Genomic DNA, 20,886 nt, shown 5'->3' with positions numbered 1-20,886 from the left:
ATATATATATGAAAATATAATGTACGTACGTAAAAACTTAAATTTATTTACAAAGAATAGTCACTTACACGGTTTTAATACAAGGAATAAAAATAAATTAAATATGCCTAGTTTTCGTCTCAAAAAAGTAAGTACATCTTTCATGGGACATTGTATACGTTTTTATAATAAATTGCCCGATAATGTTTTGAATTTAAATGAAGGGAAATTTAAGATACATGTAAAAAATACACTTTGCGCTAAAGCTTATTATAAAATAAACGACTACTTGAATGACTACAATGCGTGGACTTAATTACTTACTTATTTTAACTTTGAACTTAATTATTTTAACATTTGTTATGAGGTATATAACTTTCTCATTGACATAGATAATGTAATAAACACTAAAGAAACTTATCCTAAATTTAGTAATGACATATTAAATTTAAATAATGTAAATTAAATATTGTAATGGGTGAAAACTGTGATTGGTACAGTTTATGCTGTAAATAATATAAATGACGTAGTGGAGTAACTTGAAACAGTCATGCTCGCTATAAAGTTCAAACTTGTGGCGGCGTGGTGGGCCGGGTCGATGTGCTCCCTCTAATATGGTTGAGTGCAATGATGGCTGGCTCATCCGTCATACTCGTGTACGGGTGCTGCTTGTGGGGACTGGTCTGTTCAGGTTGCGAACACTGATTAGATTTTTGATTTTTTTGATTTTTTTTTTATATAGCATATGCTGGTGGTCACTCTATTCTCCCAAATTTGAATTTAAATGAAATAGTATTATTGTAAATATGTACAACTTTAAAATAAATACGAGCTGAGTTTCTTGTCAGTTCTTCTCATCTCGAAATCATTCCGAACTGACGGTAGATTTGACATATCATAAGAGTCTGTAATAGACCTACATGAATAAAGATATTTTGAATTTGAATTTGAATTTGAATAATCTTCATCCCAAAACCAGGCAGAGGTGATTATACACAGGCCAAATCCTTTCGACCAATTAGTCTCACATCGTTTTTACTAAAAACTCTGGAGAGACTATGCGACAAAGAAATCAGAGACCTTGTGTCCACAAACAAACTACTCCACCCTAACCAACATGCCTACAGCGAAGGCAAATCAACGGAATCAGCACTCCACAGCGTAGTAACCTGAATTGGTAACTCGTTACACTCAAAGCAGCCAACACTAGGTGCCTTTACAGACATCGAAGGGGCCTTTGATAAAACAAATTTTACCAGCATAAACCGGGCTCTCGCCATACATGGAGTACCTTTAACTATCATAGAATGGATAAGCAACATGCTAAAGAACCGTGCAATTCAGTTTACCGTAAACACTACCACACGAGGTATCGTGAGCAGAGGATGTCCACAAGGAGGGGTCCTATCACCTCTTCTTTGGAACCTAGTTGTTAACGAACTCATTGAGGAGCTCAACGACAACGACCTCTACACGGTAGGGTATGCTGACGATATTGCTATACTTATAACAGGAAACTTTGAGGGAACTTTATGCGACCGCATGAGAGAAGCCTTCAGAACTGTAGAGAGATGGTGTAAAAACCACGAACTCTCGGTAAATCCTTCCAAAACAGAACTAATCATGTTTACTAACAAAAGAGCTCCTGGTATCTTCAGGACACCGAAACTCTTTAACACAGACCTTAGTCTAAAAGAAGAAGTCAAGTACCTGGGAGTTATACTGGACAGTAAACTCCTATGGAACAAACATCTTGACCACAAAATTAACAAAAGTACCATAGCATTTTATCAATGTCGAAAGATGCTAGGAAACAAGTGGGGTATTACACCAAAAATAACACTCTGGCTATACACAGCAGTGATAAGACCAATGCTAGTGTACGGGGCCTTGGTTTGGTGGACAAGGTCGAAACTCACGACCACAGTCAACAAACTAAGGTCCTTTCAAAGACTTGCATGCTCTTCAATCACGGGATGTATGAAAACTACCCCAACAACAGCAATTGAAATAGCCCTCAATATAACACCCCTCGATTTGTACATACAACAGGAGGCAGCCATAGCTGCCATAAGACTATACCATCTTGGTCTATGGGGCAAAAACCATAATAGTTCTCACACTCACATCCTGAACCAAGCAATCGAACACGAACCTTTGATTGCAGCTCCGTGTGACAGAACTCAAACATATCACTCATTTAACAGGAAATACCAGATACAAATGATTCAGGAGGAACAAGTTCAATCTGCTGTAAATGAACTACGCATATACACAGATGGCTCCAAAACACATAACGGTCCAGGAGCAGGAGCACACTCCCTTGACCTCAACATGAACTTATACATACCACTCGGCCCACATAGTTCGATTTTCCAATGTGAATGCGTTGCCCTGACTGAGGCAGCACGAACAGTGCAAAAGTTAGGTGTCAATAATTTCAACATAAAATTTATATCGGACAGTGCAGCCGTGCTAAAAGCACTACAGAACAGGAAATCAAACAACAGATTAATAATCGAATGTCACAATATCATGGACAAAGTGGCAGAGCACAACGGTGTAACCATCCAGTGGATAAAAGGGCATAGCGGATCATATGGAAATGATGCCGCGGACGAATTGGCAAGAAGAGGATCAGGCATGACGATACCAGGCCCCCCCCCCCCCCCCCCCCCCCGTTTCTGCCAATACCATTCTCACAATTTCGATCCTGGATTCGCCAAAGATCCACTGAGATACAAAACAAAAGATGGAAACAAACCACCGATTGCAAACAATCGAAAGTGGCAATTCCTAGAACAAATCAAAGAATGACAAAACGCTTAATAAATCTGGACAGGCATAACATTTATAAGTTTTTACTAACACAATATGGATGTAATCCGAATTAAAATCAAATAAATAAATAAATAAATAACATAAAAACAATGATTAGGGACAATGACGGGCCACTGTCCCTTAAACAGACATTTGTACAAAATAGGTGCTACAGACAGTCCCCTATGCCGGGGCTGCTTTGTAGCCGAGGAAACGGCCGCTCACGTAATCCTGGAGTGCGAAGCAGTGACCACACAACGAAATCAAATCCTCGGAACGGTGAGGTCGCTCCGAGAAGCCTGCGAAGACACCAGGAGATTTCTGCGCTTCAGGGAGGAGCTTGGCTGGCTACGTTAGTAGCCTGGCTCTACACGCACAACGGCCCGAATGAGAGGCCAATTGCAGAAAATGGAGTCCAACCTACATCTACATCTACATCTATCTTCCGAATGCACGGTCTCGCTTTCTCATTGCCATGCGTACTCCTCTAGTTATCAAGGGAGCTGGTTGCCTTTTTACTTTAACAAGGTGGGCCGGAACATGTTTGTCAAAGATTTTGAGTACGGCTTTGTTGAAAATGGACACCTTGTCATTAACAGAAGAGGCAGAAAGTACAGATGACCAATCGAAGTCAGTTACATCTTTACCTAAAATGGATGTATCGATTCTCGCAAAATTACGCAGACGAACAATAGCAGGTTTAGGCTTAAAGGTTTTAATGTTATAGGAAGTGTAGATAAGGTCGTATTTGGAAAAACCAGGTGCAGGAAACTGACCATGTTTTAAAACACAATCAGGTGAGGAGACATAAATATGGTCAAGCCAAGTGTCCGGACAATCCCGGTTGGTATGTGTAGGACTAAGGGATAACACTTGAAGACCTACCGATCGTGTAATGTCGCGTAGTTTGCGAGATCTATAGGTGTCTTGAAGCAAATCGGTGTTAAAATCACCCATGATAATTGTAATATATGTAGGTAAATAAGTGAATCACAAATACAATTGTTGTAGGGTAGGTTGCACTCTCTCGAATTAAATGTTATATAGTGAACGGACGTATTCTATTGTGCTCCTCAAATAACTGATATCAGTACATATTTTACAGTGGCGACGAGGAATAAAGTGCTTATGAGCGTGTACTTAAAGGTCGTAATAGTGATTTATAGTAAAAGTATAAAATGTTTGTGGGCAAAATCGAACCTTTCGACCTTGACAAAGACAACTGGGAAACGTATGTCGACCGGCTAGAACAATATTTTGTGGCGAATGCTGTGAAAACGGAACTACAAGTGGCTACCTTAATAACAGTTATCGGAGGTGATGCGTAATGACCTTAGGGTTAATCTGTGTACGCCGACGAAACCCGCAAATAAAAGTTATGCTGACTTAGTGACACTCATGAAGGGACACTTGAATCCTAAACCCAGTATGTTAGCGGAAAGATTTAAATTTAGGCAGCGTATACAAAAGTCAGAAGAAACCATATCTAATTTTGTGGCGGAATTAAAAAAAAATAGCAAACAATGCGGATATATTAAGAGAAAATCTAAGAGATCAATTCGTGTGCGGATTAATCAATGATGATATCAGGCAGAGGTTATTTACTGAGGATGACACGATCACGTTCGAGCGAGCAAGTATAAGATCACGTTCGAGTATAAGATTGCTGTGTCGATGGAGGCAGCCGAGACGAACGCGGCCTTGATAGAAGACTGTACCAGGAGCAGACCAAGTGACAGTAGGCAAGGAGCGGCGCGCTCAGCGGCGGCCGAGCTGCATCACATCGGACATGCGGCGGGCGCGGGCGGCGCGGGCGGCGGGGGCAGAGCACGCGGCCGGTCGGCCGCCGACCATTATCGCCGGCGAGCTACGCAGCAATACGAACACGGTCCAAGCGGCACGAGCGGAGCGGACGGGGGCACGAGCGGAGCTGATAGGAGACAATATACACACACCAGATCGAACAGAAACCAGAATTGTAGCTGGAAAAATAGATGTAACGTATGTGGGGGGGAACATGAGTCTGTTCCATGTAAATTTAAGGCTTATGTTTGTAGAGTGTGTAATCGAAGTGGACACTTAAAGAAGATGTGCCCAAGAATACAGAGTCATAAATCGCTGTACAATTTACAAGAAGAACAGGTGCGGTATTTGGATAAATCGGACAGTGATAATAGTGACGAGGTAAATAATTATTCATTACACACAAATTTGAAATGCTTTGGACCATACACCGTCAATATAAATATTGAAGGTGTATGGTTAAAAATGGAAATAGATACTGGGAGTTCTATATCATGTATAAATGTGGATTGTTACAATAATTATTTCAAATATTGTAAGTTAAAACCTTGTAATTTAGTGTTAAGGTACTATACAGGGGAAACTGTATCCCCATTGGGCAAAATTACACCGGTAGTAAAGTACAACGAGTTATGCAAAAAATTTGATTTGTACATAATAGATAAGGGGAAAACTTGCCTATTGGGTAGAAATTGGTTAGAAAAATTAGAAATAGATAAATTATTGTCTGCATTGTCATGTTACAGAATAGGTACTTCGACGGATACCTTTAATATTAAGGAATTCAGTTCCAGATACTGTGAGGTGTTCGAGGACAAGTTGGGACGGTTCACCGGAGGCACGGTAGGGTTCCGGCTGCGTCCGGACGCGCGGCCGGTGTTCATGCGGGCGCGGCCGCTCGCGTACGGGCTGCGCGAGCCCGTGGGCCGCGCGCTCGACCAGATGCTGAGAGACGGAATCATCACGCCGGTCACTACCTCCGACTGGGCCACGCCCATCGTACCGGTAATGAAGAAGGACGGCACCATACGGGTATGCGCAGATTTTAAGATCACTCTCAATAAATGTCTCGAGGTGGACCACTATCCCCTTCCGAAGGTAGAATACTTACTTACAAAATTGCACGGCGGGGATAAATTTACAAAATTAGATTTATCGCAAGCGTACGCACAGTTTGAGCTAGACGAATCAAAAAAATACACGGTAATTAATACACATAAGGGATTATTTATGTACAAGAGACTGATCTACGGGTTAGCTCGAGTCCTGGAATTTTTCAAAGAAAACTGGAGCAACTTTTTGCAGATATACCGACAGTAGGGGTGTTTTTAGACGACATAATTATTACAGGCAGGGATGACGAGTCACACATACAGACATTACATAAAGTTTTTGAAAGGTTACAAAAATATGGGTTAAAGATAAAAAAAGAGAAATGCACATTTTTTGCAGACTCGGTAACATATCTAGGGTTTGTTATAAGTAAAAAAGGGGTTCATACCTGTCCTGAGAAGATCGAAGCAATAAGAAAAGCCCCTATACCAAACAATATTACGGAGTTACGTTCCTTTTTGGGATTTGTAATGTATTATGCTAAATTTGTGCCTAATCTAAGTACAGTATTGAGCCCACTATATCACTTATTAAAAAAGAAGTTAAGTATGAGTGGAACGTGCAATGTATGAATGCATTTAATAAAATAAAATGTATGTTAATTTCTGGTGCAGTATTAGCCCATTATTCGTCGGAGCTGCCTATAGTGCTGACGACGGACGCCAGCAGTACGGGAATAGGAGCCGTTATTTCACATATTATGACTGGAGGACAGGAGAGGCCAATAGCGTACGCATCCCGAGTTCTCAATGCAGCCGAGAGATCCTATTCTCAGATTGATAGAGAAGCCCTGGCTATAATTTACGGGGTCCGTAAGTTTCATCAATATCTGTATGGCCGGAGATTTACGCTCCGAACAGATCATAAACCGCTTCTATCGGTTTTTGGAGATAAAACTGGTATACCGATAATGGCAGCTAGCAGGTTGCAGCGCTGCGCTGTAATTTTAGCGGGATATGACTATGCCATAGAATACGTACGAAGCCAGAACAATGCAGCAGATGCATTATCTCGGTTACCGATAGGAAAAGAAAAATTAAAGGGCAAAGAAATAACTTATTTAAATTTTATTCAAATTTTTTTACCAATAACAAGGAAAGTAGTACAAAATAGTATTATGAAGGATGATATATTAATGAAAATAGTATATTTTTTACAATCAGGGTGGCCGAACGATTGTAAAGATGAAACCCTAAAGCCTTTTTTTTATTCGCAGAAATGAGTTGTATCTCGATAGGGGTTGTATAATCTGGGGCTATCGGTTGGTGATACCTAATGCATTGAGAGCGGAGTTACTGAAAGAACTACATGTTGGACATTTAGGAATTGTTAAAATGAAGAGTATAGCACGCGGTATTATTTGGTGGCCAGGTATAGATTTAGACATCGAGAACACATGTAAGCAGTGCATCACGTGTGCGGTAGAGGGCACTGCACCACCGCATGTACCACCGCAACCGTGGCCCTATATTGAAGAGCCGTGGTCGCGTTTGCACATTGATTTCCTAGAACCATTTCAAGGTAAAATGTATTTAGTAATTATAGATGCTACAAGTAAATGGCTAGAAATATTCCTAATGGCGAGAACCACGGGAACAGCTGTTATAAAAGTACTCCGTGAGACTTTTGCACGGTTTGGGCTTCCCAAGGAAGTTGTTTCTGATAATGGACCGCCATTCAGTAGTCGAGAGTATGCTGAATTTATGGCAAACAATGGTATTAAAACGACGTCTACCCCTGTGTATCACCCCTCGTCGAACGGAGCAGCGGAGAACGCGGTCAAACTGCAAACGCGCGATTAAGAAATCATTAAGAGATGGTAGTGATTTAGATGCATCATTACAAACTTATCTGTTGATGTATAGAAATGTAGAACACAGTACCACTGGAGCACCGCCTGCGATGCTATTACAGCGTAGAAAGTTAAGGTGTAGGCTGGATTTACTACGAGAAGATAGGCAGGTAGAAATAAAAGTACAGGAATCGCAACAAAGACAAGTACATAACGCATGCGGTACACCAAAAACTATTAATGTAGGGGAAACCGTATGGGCGCGAGACTATACAGGAAAAAAGTGGATAGAAGGTATAATTAATGATTAAACGAACTTACCTAAGTGAAGTTCTATCATAATTATACGAAGCGCTTCGTCCGAAGAGATTAGTACTAAATATATATAACAACATGTAGTAACGCACAAGTGACACCGCTTTTGCAATATTGTTGAGAGGGTACTTCCTTTTTTTTTTTTTTTGTAGGTGGATTGTTAACTTGGTTACTTCATTTAAGTTTCCGTTCATTAAGTTTAGAGTGAAATATCCTTTGAAGATTTAATTTGCTCATTGAAATATTTTTTGGTGTTATTATGATGGGCACAAAAATTACATTGGGTAGGGCGGGAATATATACTAATCTCTTCGACGAAGCGCTTCGTATAATTATGATAGAACTTCACTTAGGTAAGTTCGTTTAATCATTAATTATACTTTGCGCTTCGTCCTCGAGATTAGTACTAAATATATATAACAACATGTAGACTTTGAGAGTTCGACCAGAAAAATATTCAATGAGAAAACTATTATAACATTCTGTGTGCATAATTGATTGAATTGCAGATTAAATAAAACAAGAAACGATCACAAAGTTTCAAAATAACTGATGATAATTATTATTATTTTAAAAGCTTACGTATATTTAATAGCTTAAGATATACTTATGTATATAACAAAATAAAAACCAAACTATTATATAATTGGTTTACGATACGTTCAACTGTGATTTTATTATTATTTATAGCTCTATATATTTATTTGAATTGGTACTTCAGTCTGCAGGATTATGTTTATATACTGATACTATGTGTGTGCAAACAATAACACATCTAGCCCACATTTGTCGACCGTCAGTTTTATGCAATGGCTAATAGTTTGCTTGCCAAATGGTATGTAGGGTCGACTGAGACCAATGAAGAGGTTGTCAAGTTTTATTAAATCATAAGTTCTATTTAGATAACATTCTAAAATCTTGGCTGGACAGATGGAGGATTTTTCTAGAAAGAAGTGGTCAAATAATTGGTTGTATAACACCTATGCGTAACGTTTTAATTAAATCAAGAATTTTAATTATTACCTGATCATCAGAAATGTACCTATATGTTCTTTATGCTAATATTAAAAAGGGTTTGCATTCTATATGCGATGTTAATACTAGCAGTTAATTATCTTTTAATCTCTGTAAGTTTAATTATTCGTTAGGCCACCATGTACTTAAACGTCTTAAAGCAATATTGGTATCCAACGTGACCTACTTTGAATGTGATATACTCCCTTAAAAATCTCTCCATTCTGACAATTTTCGATAAACTAGATCCAAACGGATAATGCAGACCTTATTGAATTTAATGTGCCATGTTGACCATTGTGTCTTCATTAAATGTCTGTGTAAGGAAATAAATTATAATGGGAATTGATGCTCCATAAAAGTTTATATTTGCATATATAATATGAATTATTTATGCAAAATTACGACTCTCTTAAGCAATTATCATACTGTCTAATACTACTATCGAATAGGAATGCCTACATAATATCTAGATATGCACTTGGCAAATTTCCTCTTGATAATACTTCCCTGATAGCACTCCTGCAACCAGGGTAAGAGATGAGGTTAAGCGGCATGAACTAAAATTAAATAATAAAACGTTATGCTCAGGTAAGAAAGTTATTAGTTCTGAAACAAAGAAAGCTTATAAATAATGGATACCACGGTTTTGTGAGCTACAATGGGACAATCATAACATTCAAATATCAAACAGACAAATATCTTTCTAAGGGTTTTATGAATAACTGCAAATGGTGGAAATGTATGGAAATAGAATAGAGACAAAAGTAAATAAAGTGAATAAGTGAATTGTAAATGTATCCAGATCCCTATGTCATGAAACATATTTTTTATATTTCTTTTAACGCGACTTGTAAAAGGAACAATTTCGTGTAGATGAATGTCATTATTAATGACCCAGTTGGCTATTTCCCACTCTATATCTGGATGGATTTTACAATATTCAGATAAGATTTTTCGATGCTCAAACCATTACTATAACATTCTAGTTATTCTATTAAAATGAGGAAATTGGATACCGTCCATACAATTCATGTAAAATATTATGGTAAGTAAAATATTAAGGTAGTATTGCCTATACGCAGCAAAATTCTTAATTTATATGTCGAATTTCTTCGGCATGGGACCACATACCACTTGCAATTTTACGTGCCTTGCTCTCCACCCAGTAGTTGAGGCGTCAGATAAAAATTTGGTGGCAAAAGTGTCAGCTCTGATGAGATGTACAAAATTATTTTTCTTTCTCAGCCACCATTGAATGACTGAAATTACAAAACTAGGCATATTCATATACCTTTCATAGTAGTAATGATTTTTTAAATTAAGGAATTAAGGTGTTTACCAAGCTAAGCTTATTATTATTATTAATAGCTGACCCGCCCAGCGACACAAGTAAGCTTACAAGTTGAGCAAATTTTATAATCTTATCATGTTTAGAATGTGAAAGGGTTTCTAATAGGACTCGAATTCTTAATCTCTTTTCGATTGATAGGTTTAATTGAAAATGATGTGAATGTATTATAATCCAAAAAAATTACATGATAATGAAGGTTCAGAAACATTTTTCTCCCAATTAATTATTTAATTATAAAAGAGTACAATAGGTTCGAAGTCTGTCGACAATCTTTTTTTTTTTTTTATTTAATTTTTTTTTTTTTTATATTTTTTATAAGAAAGACACAGTAGAAATCAGTCATTGTAATAAAGAATGGATAAAAAACCAGCGGTATTTATTAGCTTCATTATGTTTGTAAAATATAGGGCTCGGTAGCTAAACTAAATGGCAACACATTTTTGATAAAGATTATTACCAAAAATAAATCTGAGATATTTTTAAACTTATTATAAATCTTATTTAAAAATATGCATCTTAAGATCAAGTGTTACCTAAACAATTGTATTCTACTTTAAAGTTATCTGTAGGTATATATGTAATTATTATTATTTTTTTTTTGTAACTTATTATTGCCTACCTCGCCTTGCCATCTGATTTAGGGACCAGAAAAATATTTGATAAAAGCTGTCCTTTTCTAGGTTTACATTCAGAAACAGCACATATTGCATTAGGTTATTAATTGTATTAACAATTTTTAACATTCCATAATCTTTTTAAAATCACTAGTATCCTGACGACTCAGGCGTAATGCCGGTTAGTCAGGGAGAGAAACACCTCAATGCCTACAATATTCACAATTACCTATCTCTTATTTGTTTTTATAATAATATAAACACTCGCTCCAAAACTCCCGCTGCCTACGTTCAATCATCCGTCATCCACTTGTCAATGTCACATAGATTACTTTGGCTCTGGCCTCTGACGTTCCGTTTCAGGTTACATGATTATTGACTTTACCATTTTTAATTAATGGTGCGTCACACGATAGTTAACAGTCGGCCATCCTGCAATAGTGTCTGGCCCAGACACATAGGTAACTGATGAGCGTAGTCATGCTTATCAAAGGATATAGTGTCTACAGGATCATATAACAAATACTAAACTAAATAAACTAAAGATACACATTACTTTCATAACATTGACTATCTTAGTATACTGTCAAAGGTTTACAATCTAAAATCAATACTAACAGAGCTAAGTTTCGGCATGCATTCAGAATGCACAAAATATAACATAACATATATTAATTTACATAATCCAAATCACCCAAAAACATGAACAACCTTTTAGAGTAACAAACAATTATTTGGCGGTGATTGACTTCTATGAGTCAGACTGTAACATATCACCATCACAATGTAAGTTTCCGATCTTATGAACATTGCATTTTTTTTTATACCTCCAAAATAGAACTTGACATTTCTCGTCATGAATGTTTTAACGGATAAATTTAACATATCACATTACAAAAGGTAAAACTTAATTACCTACATATATAGAGAAAAAAAATATAAAGAGAAAGTAATATTCTCGTGACATAAAATTAGAACAAAATCGCTGCCTGCCTTCACCTAACCAATAGAAAATAACAGGTCAATATTATTCAAGTGGTTCTAATACCCTCTGTAGTGTATGTGGAAACACTAGCAGTTTATTATCTATCGTCTCGAGCCGAGCGTACACGGACCGCCGTGCGCAAGAGGGACGAGAGTCCCTGCGCAAGCGCCGCGGAGTAAAGACGTGGAGCTATGGCTAACGAGCCGATATTACGTCGATAACAACTTACATACAAGAAGACATAAATAACAAATAAGTGAACACTATATGTGGCGACGAGGCAAAATGGATATATATAAAGATAAGTACAAAATCATTTAATAAGATATACATATACCTACGGGTACGGAGTAATTACAAATTTAGAAGGATTATGGTGGGGCCGCACGGGGAGCGAATTATATAGACCTATACAGAAAAAACAATAGCTGGGTAACATCGGTTTACGATCGATTTGCGCAAGTAAGTAGGTACCTAATAATAAATTGTACTTGCTATACCTATAGTGTCTCTAGCTGGTAGGAATAGTCGTATTAATAATCATTGTAGTAATATGTTTACGTATATCCGTGATTTATTATTTTTAATGTATGATAATGGTGTACTGCCTGCGCTGGCGTGGCACTGATGGAGTATGGTAGAATGAGCGGAGGGGGGGATAGGATCGGTTGGCCCGTCGTAGTGGGTTCGTATTGATTTGTCGCGATGGTTTCTGGGGGAGCCGCGTGGAGGTCCCTCTGGCGTGATACATTGTTAGCAGTGGGATTATTTTAATAATCCCATTACCCTTCCGTATTTCCGTGTTGAAATAAAAAATCGGTAATGATTGTAGTTGCCGCTGCATGTTCGTTTCATGAGGGGACGGTGACGGTGAGATGTTTGGTGGGACATCATATTACGTGATGCAATAGACCTGTTGTTATGAAGTATAATAGAGCACTGTGCGGACGACACGTTTGTTTTGCTTTATCTTTTCTAGGTGTCGATGCACTTTAATTACTTTTGGCAATAGGGCCGCCTTATTGTATTTATGCAGAGGTGGTGACTAGTGTTCAAATGTCACTATTTTCTTTTAGAGTATTGCTGCAAATGGAAGTGGTCTAAAGTTCCTCTTTCTAACTGTAATGATCACATGATAACCTAATATTACATTTTGTACGGGATAATATTACGATGTTGTCGGGTGATACGATATTATTACAAATGATGGTGAGCTGACAATTGTATCTGCATTATATGTAGTACTGTTGTTGGGTATTATATACAAAACAACAATAGTATAATCTAAGGTGGGGTGACACACACGGTTTGAGCAGTGCTTGGTGGACAATATTTATATTTGCCTTAATTGATTTCAATTGTTGAAGTATCTGGGTAACAGTGTCCCATACCTGCAGACTATTTTATTCTGGTATTCGATAAAACAAATCGAAAAAAAAATATATATATATATATATATAGTATATCAAGTAATTCGTTGAACTGAGATTTATTATGTTGAAGGTACGTTGGTCTAAACTTCGTTATAAAAAGGTAAAAAACCTGTCTAAGCCATTTCAACTTGAATCTTTAACAATAGTGACGAGCAGCAGTGTTTCCAAAACTTTACATTACTTACCATCGAACACCAATTATTGGTCTACGAACAAAAGTACGTCGAAAAATGTCCTGACATGAATCACATTTTAAGAGATAAGAGATAAGTAGAGTTAGAGTCATACCATTGGTGGGAACATTATATAAAGGTTTTGGGTTAAGAAAATTCCTTATAAAGAGGTGTTTTTCCAAATTAAAAAAAAAAAAAGTAATGTCGCAATGTAAAGGTATATTTTACATCGATTCTTATGGAAAATCCAAGGGATTACAAAGAATTAGTTAAATCAAGGAAGTCGTTATATACGAGGTATATTATTGTGAATGAGGTGCGTTATATTATGGCTGCACAATTATTATTATTATTACTAGATAATAATGTAAACCATGATGCATGATAGTAACAATTACTGACGATACATTATTGGAAAAAAAAATAGTTCTGAGGATACTATTAGTATTCCTATACTTTAGATTAGAATTATTTACTGGACATTCTTGTGGAGTAAATTAATATGGAATATGTGTTGTGGTAGTTGTCGTAAATGTATATATTGTGAAAATTAAATGGATACGAGTGGCGTTTAATTGTGCTATAATTATAAAATTTGGTGTTTTGCAGGAGTTCATGATTTGCTTATAAAGTGACTATTGGCTCAGATGACCTTAAAGAAATTAGCAAAGGAAGAAAAACTATGAGCATAATACTAATAACCAATACTTAAAGAGGATGAATTAAGAAGTTCAATGGAATTATAATGACGGTGACAATGGCATTGATATTCTAAAAAAGGAGCTACAGAGGTAAGGTAGACTGGGCCGTCAAGCATTAAATTGCGTATTGACGGACAGGTTGCATTAAATTGCGTTGGCTGGGCCATCAGGCATTAAATTGCGAACTGATGGACAGATTGCATTAAATTGCGTTGGCTGGGCCATCAGGCATTAAATTGCGAACTGATGGACAGATTGCATTAAATTGCGTTGGACTGGGCCGTCAAGCATTAAATTGCGTATTGGCGGACAGGTTGCATTAAATTGCGTTGGCTGGGTAGTTAAGCATTAAATTGCGTATTAACGTCCAGTTTGTGTTAAATTGTCTTTGGCGGGGTCATCAAGCATTGTATTGTGTATTGATGAATGGTGTCCTATTCATTAAAGTGTAAATTGATAGAATGTTGCATTAAATTGCGGTTGAATATAAGTAATAAAAAAAATGCCAGTTTTAATACATATTAATTATCGGAGTGAAATGAAGCGGATTCAGTAAAATATAATAAATCAAAAGTCATAGGACACAAATTAATTTTAGTTGAAAATATAATTTCTATAACTAATATAATTGACTATTGCTGGAGTACGTAGAGTAGCTGTGGTGATATATTTGGTATATGTCGATCGCTCAAAGACTGGTCTGACAACCTAATATTTTAGCACTGAATTAATGCAGGTGATAAGAGAGATAATTTTGGTACGATGAAGAATGGTTATAGTTATACCCAATTAATGCTACATGGACTGATATCAGATGTGTAGACAGAATATAGTGGAAAGTCGTTTGCAATTGTTGATGCAACTCTTGATATAATAATAATATTCTGGTATACCACCACAAGACCCATCAATATTTTATGGAATGATAATAATAAATAGTGGGGAGTTTTGAAGAAATTCCAGATTATGTTTTAGAGAATCAGTTTTCAAATGTACATGATAAAGAAAAATACTACATGTAAATAACACATTGCATGAGACAGATAGAATGGAAAAAAATATAAGTATTTACCTTAAACCTACAAAATATAAAGTAGTGACTACTATGATAGAGATATTCTGGTCATAAACATACAACATTTTTTCAGAAGTGCTTTATACTAATCTTACATAATATTACACAATAACAAAGTGGAATAACGATTATATGAAAACAAATATAAAAGAAGAAAGGTGAAGTATGTGAAACACAGAGTAAATTGGAGTTAATATATAAATGTAATTGATATTAAAAAGTGGAGGAAAAATCACGGTGGTGGTTACGCTGGAAAGGCCAATCGCACTAGAGGCATTCGGCTTATGTGTGGCAGTATAGTGTCAAAATGAGTCCACCATCGTTGTAACGTAGCACACATGCCTCCAAGGAACAAATACCTAATAGAGTGGATTGATTCATGCTTGAAAAGAAAATAAACTTAAAAAGGAGAGAGATGTAATGTATGTGGAAACACTAGCAGTTTATTATCTATCGTCTCGAGCCGAGCGTACACGGACCGCCGTGCGCAAGAGGGAAGGGATTCCCTGCGCAAGCGCCGCGGAGTAAAGACGTGGAGCTATGGCTAACGAGCCGATATTACGTCGATAACAACTTACATACAAGAAGACATAAATAACAAATAAGTGAACACTATACCCTCAATACTACTACTACTATTTTACTTCGACGATACTCTTGATTTACCAGAGAATTATTTTAATTTAACATAATTCATTGAATTTCAGTTATGATTTACTTAATAATACCATCAGCTCACTGGTCAAGTAATCTATTGCACCCTTTGAATCCTGTACATTTAGGGGACTATAAATGATTGTAGATACCTGATCTCAATTTTCTTTACAACACCAGTTTAACGTAAACCAAAACCCACTGTTCCAGATTAATGTGAAATAGAAATAATCTTTATTCAAACTTAATATAAGCACTTTTGAGTAGTCAAGATTTTTGAATCTATCGCTTATTCGGAACGCAGATTCATCACAAGAAGAATAAACAAGAAACCTGTGTGTTGCTCTTTTAAATAAATATTGATTTACTTATATTTAATTAACAACAAGGATTAGGCATGCGGCAATCAATATAAAAACCGCTACGCACTTAATCTCCGTTCAATCAGAACATTGACAGCACTATGAATTTCAAGTTAGATATTTTCTAAAAAACACTGATTTATACATGATGACATTTATAAATTCTTCAATTTTATAATAAGCTTTTTTACAAAGAAAATATTTTATGACACATTTGAATTTTCTTTTGGCAAATTGAGTACAGAATCTGGCAGTTTGTTGTAAACCCTTACGCAATTTCCATAAAACGAATTACTAACTTTCGTCAAACGAACGTGAGTTTAGTAAGCCTACTATTCACTTTATATTTTATCGATGGTATTCGTAGCCACTTCGGCCATCCAACGTTATCGAAGGGCCTCATTCGATATTATCATAACAGTTAACATCGGGTAATATAATAAAATTAAAATCATATAAAATTTAGTTTGAGATAATTTACATACTTAAAATATGAAAGTTGCCACTGACAACTACACATTACATTTCAACATCATGAATTCAGTCTTTGTTATATTTTTCCGCCTTAAGTTGTATCACTTAATTTTTCACACCAGGTACTAGTCAGCATCTCTGCAAACACGGCTGCCTAGCTAATTAGTGAAATACCTGTTAAAACAAAACATTAAAAAAATGCCACCGCTTGCCCACTATGGCTACGGTCTCAACAGATCTGGATTTTATTAGACTCAGCCACCGCTTGCCCGCACAAGGAGCTACGGCCTCAAACTGGTCAAATTCTCATTAGACTCAGCCACCGCTTGCCCACACAAGGAGCTACGGCCTCAAACTGGTCAGATTCTCATTAGACTCAGCCACCGCTTGCCGCCACAAGGAACTACGGCCTCCAACTGAAACACATCAAATATTTAACAACTGGTCATTTTCTCAATGAGGCATTCACCGCTTGCGCACGCAAGGAGTTACGGCCTCCAACTAGTCATATTCTTTATGGTACTATGCTATTTTTACTTCAGCCTCAAGTGCTCTACATTGCAACTCAACTATGGGTTATATGCACTCCCATCAAATTTTACTATTACTTTTTATTCTATTACATTTCTTTAAGAACTGGATTTCCTGGTTCCATTTTACTATTTCTCCAACGCTTTAAAGGACTTTATAACATTTAATCATAAGTTAATTCAATTTAATTATGTACCAAATTCGAATTATATATCTGGTTGATATATATCTACCAATTTCTGAACGAACTTGCAATATATTACTACCACATACCCTACTCCTATTATTATCTACCAAATCTTGAGTAGCATCAACAAAAAGCGAGTCGTTCGTTGTACGTCGCATTGAGCACACGCGGATCCCCATTTTCTCCGTGAACTAACGTATACGGAACCATCAGCCGCGATCTCAGCGCCATCATCTCATCAGTATATCATCAAATCTAAATCACCATCATTTACCTTAAAATCCATAAATCGTATTCATAGTCATATGATTATTATATTAATCTCATAATTTCATCAAAGTATTGCAAATCATTTTTCATTGTCATATCAACCGCCCGTTCTATTAGCCATTTTGCTCATCATTCAGCTTGTCATCGATTGTAACTCATCATTGTATCACTAGCATTCCTTAATCTTTCAGATCTATTCGTTCATGTACAACTCTTCACCGCGTATATTTACCGACTATTTTCCATCGAGGTGTATCAAATTTTACCTTGTGATCGTCCTTACTACAATCTTGCAGTGTAACTATCTTGTACACCTCGAGCGCTTTATTCATAATATTTCTAAAGTGTCTGTATACGGTGTCTGGGTTCTATAAATTAGCACCTCTTCTAATTTCCCATTAATTACAACAGACACATAAAATCAATTCTGAAAGGATTAATTTCAATTTAAACTATTTAGTTAGTACAATAGTCAATCCGATTTCTCCAAAGGGCGTTCAGCCACACATACAAGTGCATATAGGTGCTCAGACTAATCTATGGAATCAAATACCCAGAATTTGATTGCGTTGATCATTACTTATAAAAATTTTAACTTCCGTCGTCGTCAAAGACAACGCTTTAAATTTAATTCAATCTTATTTATCTGATGAATATCAACCAAATATTTGAAAACAACATCACCGTTATTATTATAAACTTCCAATATCTCTACACCTGTAATTTTGTACAATTCAACATTAAAACACCCTCACTTATTTAATACATCCTGTTGGCGACAGCTCCTCAGGGAGAGCAGTGGACTGTATCGATGGTGGGGTTTGAAAGAAACGGTTGTCTCTTGAAGCCTGTTTATTCTCTCCACAGAAGTTTCACAATTGAGTTATAACCGTATTCGATGTTACATTCAAGTTTCAGCCGCTGTAGCTCAGACTGTATGGCGTCTATAGGAAACTACCGCGACTGACTTTACAATAATAACGGACTATAACTGCCGTCCGTACTGTGTTCGATTATGACAGCCATCGGCATATAACAATCCGACTATGACTGTCTGAGTCCCTCTATTATAACTGTATTATGACTAACCCCGATACAAAAATTCCTCGCCTTATATATGGGAGGTATAGACTGTAGTGGGGACTACAGTCCTTACAAAATTCTTACTGGCAATAAACCAAACCTTATTTCTATCAGACAATGCACAACGTTATACAACTTCATAACAATATCTTTGCACATTGCCGAAATTCCCTTTCTTCTTTATTCTCACAAACTAACAGTTACTCATAAAGAGTGCATTGCATTTTACAACTCTACCCAAGAATATTTAACATTGGTGCAATAACCAATTTCCTTGTCTAATTACAATGCTCTGTAAACACGGATTGGACAATATTCATAAAGACATGAATTACCGTGTTCCGTCCGTTAGTCTACAATAAGAATATGTTTACAATAAGAAACCCTACGGTCATCATAAACCCAATGGGTTGAAAATAGTAACGGTGTTATCTTATCACAAAAGGCCAACAAATATTCATTGTGTTTATAAACAATGAATGCCAAATGAACGCTGGTACCCAAACAGATGTTCAACCGTTATCGTAGTTTTAAACAGTGAATCAATGTTTATTCTAAAACAGCACTTTTAAAAACTAATATTATTTCTAAGTTATTGTCCAATTTCAACACACAACTTATTGTCTACATAATCTACACAAATATTATAGGTGCGTCGCGACGCCGCTTATACGTGTCGCCTGTCGTCAATACATCCGTTCTCGTATGCTATGCAAGTGACAACATCAATTCTTATATGTTGATGAGTTCACTATTAAAAGCCTTAGTTAACACTTTTATTTTACTTCAACTCAACAATTATGTCAAAAGTTACAATGGTCTAAATACAACAATTGGATGTGTTGTACTCATATTCAAGTCAATTGAGTCAACATGTATACCAACAATTCTTACATGCTCGTTAATTTAGCATTATACGCTTCGATTATTCTCTTTTTTTTTTTAATCAATTAAAATCTTAATAGATACAATCATTATTTAACAAAGGTTAACTAGAAATTAATAAATATGGCAAAACCATCTACAACAGTAATTTATAACTGTAAACTGTAATCCTTAACAATATTTAACTTTCTTATATCTTAACTTTCATTTATATCCTCTAGTAACTTTTCTTATATATTCCTGGGATTAAATTGACAGATATAGCCTTACTTCCACAACTTATATTCTCTCTCATTTTATTTGCATTGGATATAAAGGTCTCTTAAAACAGTTATAGGTTCAATAGGATCCTTTCAACTTAAATCTAGTATACCCATGTACACTTTTCAAAACTTGAATGCTCATACATTTAACAACAATCAATTGTCCTTTTGTTTTTTTTTTTTTCTTTTAACTACCTGTGCTTCTTAAATTTGTATTCACTATAATACCATTATAATTAAAGAACAATGGCTCAGCTCGCAAACATTTTCTCAACAAATAATTCTCTATAACATGTAAAACTTACAACTTAGACCACGCAGTATTTATTTTTCATTCTACATATATGCTATTCATAAAGTAGTTTATTATCCATCAGTAAACCATATAAAAATCTCATAAATTACGCCAGTATCCATATTCATAAACCAGCTCGTCCATACTGACTATCCACGTCTCTCTCTATGGAAGTTTGCATCCAGTCTTTTCCTGCTGTTTCCCTTTTTTTTTCTTATGTCATCTGCTTATCTTTTTTTCTGCTGTCCTACTTTTCTTTTGTCTGTCGTCTCTGCCATTTTCTTATATATATATATATATATATATATATATATATATATATATATATATACCTAAACACTTGCTGATTCCACCTTTTGCACTGAATAACTTGACTCCTATCGCGTATATCTCAGGCGGTATGGCAACGTCGCATTCTATTTTGCGATGTGGCCATATATATTCGTCGATAGTACGATATACTCGATACATTTTTTACTAATAATTCGTGCATGACTGGCTCCAAACGGCTACATTTTTGAATACACAAAGACTTTTTGGCTCTGAATATATTTTAAAAATCAATTAATTATGTTGATCACTTTATATACTGGTCCTTACTGCGATACTTATTTTGATCCGAATATATATAGATACCGTAACGGTCTATCAATTATGAATTTATTAATTTACTAATCTAGATATTTTATATTCGCAATGCTCCATACATGC

At 36.1% G+C, this 20,886-nt stretch overlaps 2 protein-coding genes across 2 annotated transcripts; one reads left to right on the top strand and one right to left on the bottom strand.

Annotated features, from left to right (window-relative positions):
• The first annotated feature begins 1,299 nt into the window (after positions 1 to 1,299).
• LOC131852836 (uncharacterized) lies at positions 1,300 to 2,796 on the top strand. Its single transcript, XM_059203570.1, has one exon. The coding sequence runs from the start codon at positions 1,300 to 1,302 to the stop codon at positions 2,794 to 2,796; it is 1,497 nt and encodes a 498-aa protein (XP_059059553.1).
• Positions 2,797 to 3,237: 441 nt separating this feature from the next.
• LOC131852835 (uncharacterized) lies at positions 3,238 to 3,756 on the bottom strand. Its single transcript, XM_059203569.1, has one exon. The coding sequence runs from the start codon at positions 3,754 to 3,756 to the stop codon at positions 3,238 to 3,240; it is 519 nt and encodes a 172-aa protein (XP_059059552.1).
• Positions 3,757 to 20,886: the final 17,130 nt, after the last annotated feature.

The sequence above is a fragment of the Achroia grisella genome, unplaced genomic scaffold, assembly GCF_030625045.1.
Source record: "Achroia grisella isolate CSIRO2021 unplaced genomic scaffold, CSIRO_AGI_Agris_v1 utg8677, whole genome shotgun sequence".
NCBI classification, from domain to species: Eukaryota; Metazoa; Arthropoda; class Insecta; order Lepidoptera; family Pyralidae; genus Achroia; species Achroia grisella.
This window is presented reverse-complemented; position numbering and strand designations above follow the sequence as displayed.

Excerpts from the sequence above, each read along its gene's own strand:
- LOC131852836 (XM_059203570.1), top strand. The coding sequence starts at position 1,300 with ATGCTAAAGAACCGTGCAATTCAGTTTACCGTAAACACTACCACACGA.
- LOC131852835 (XM_059203569.1), bottom strand. The coding sequence starts at position 3,756 with ATGGGTGATTTTAACACCGATTTGCTTCAAGACACCTATAGATCTCGC.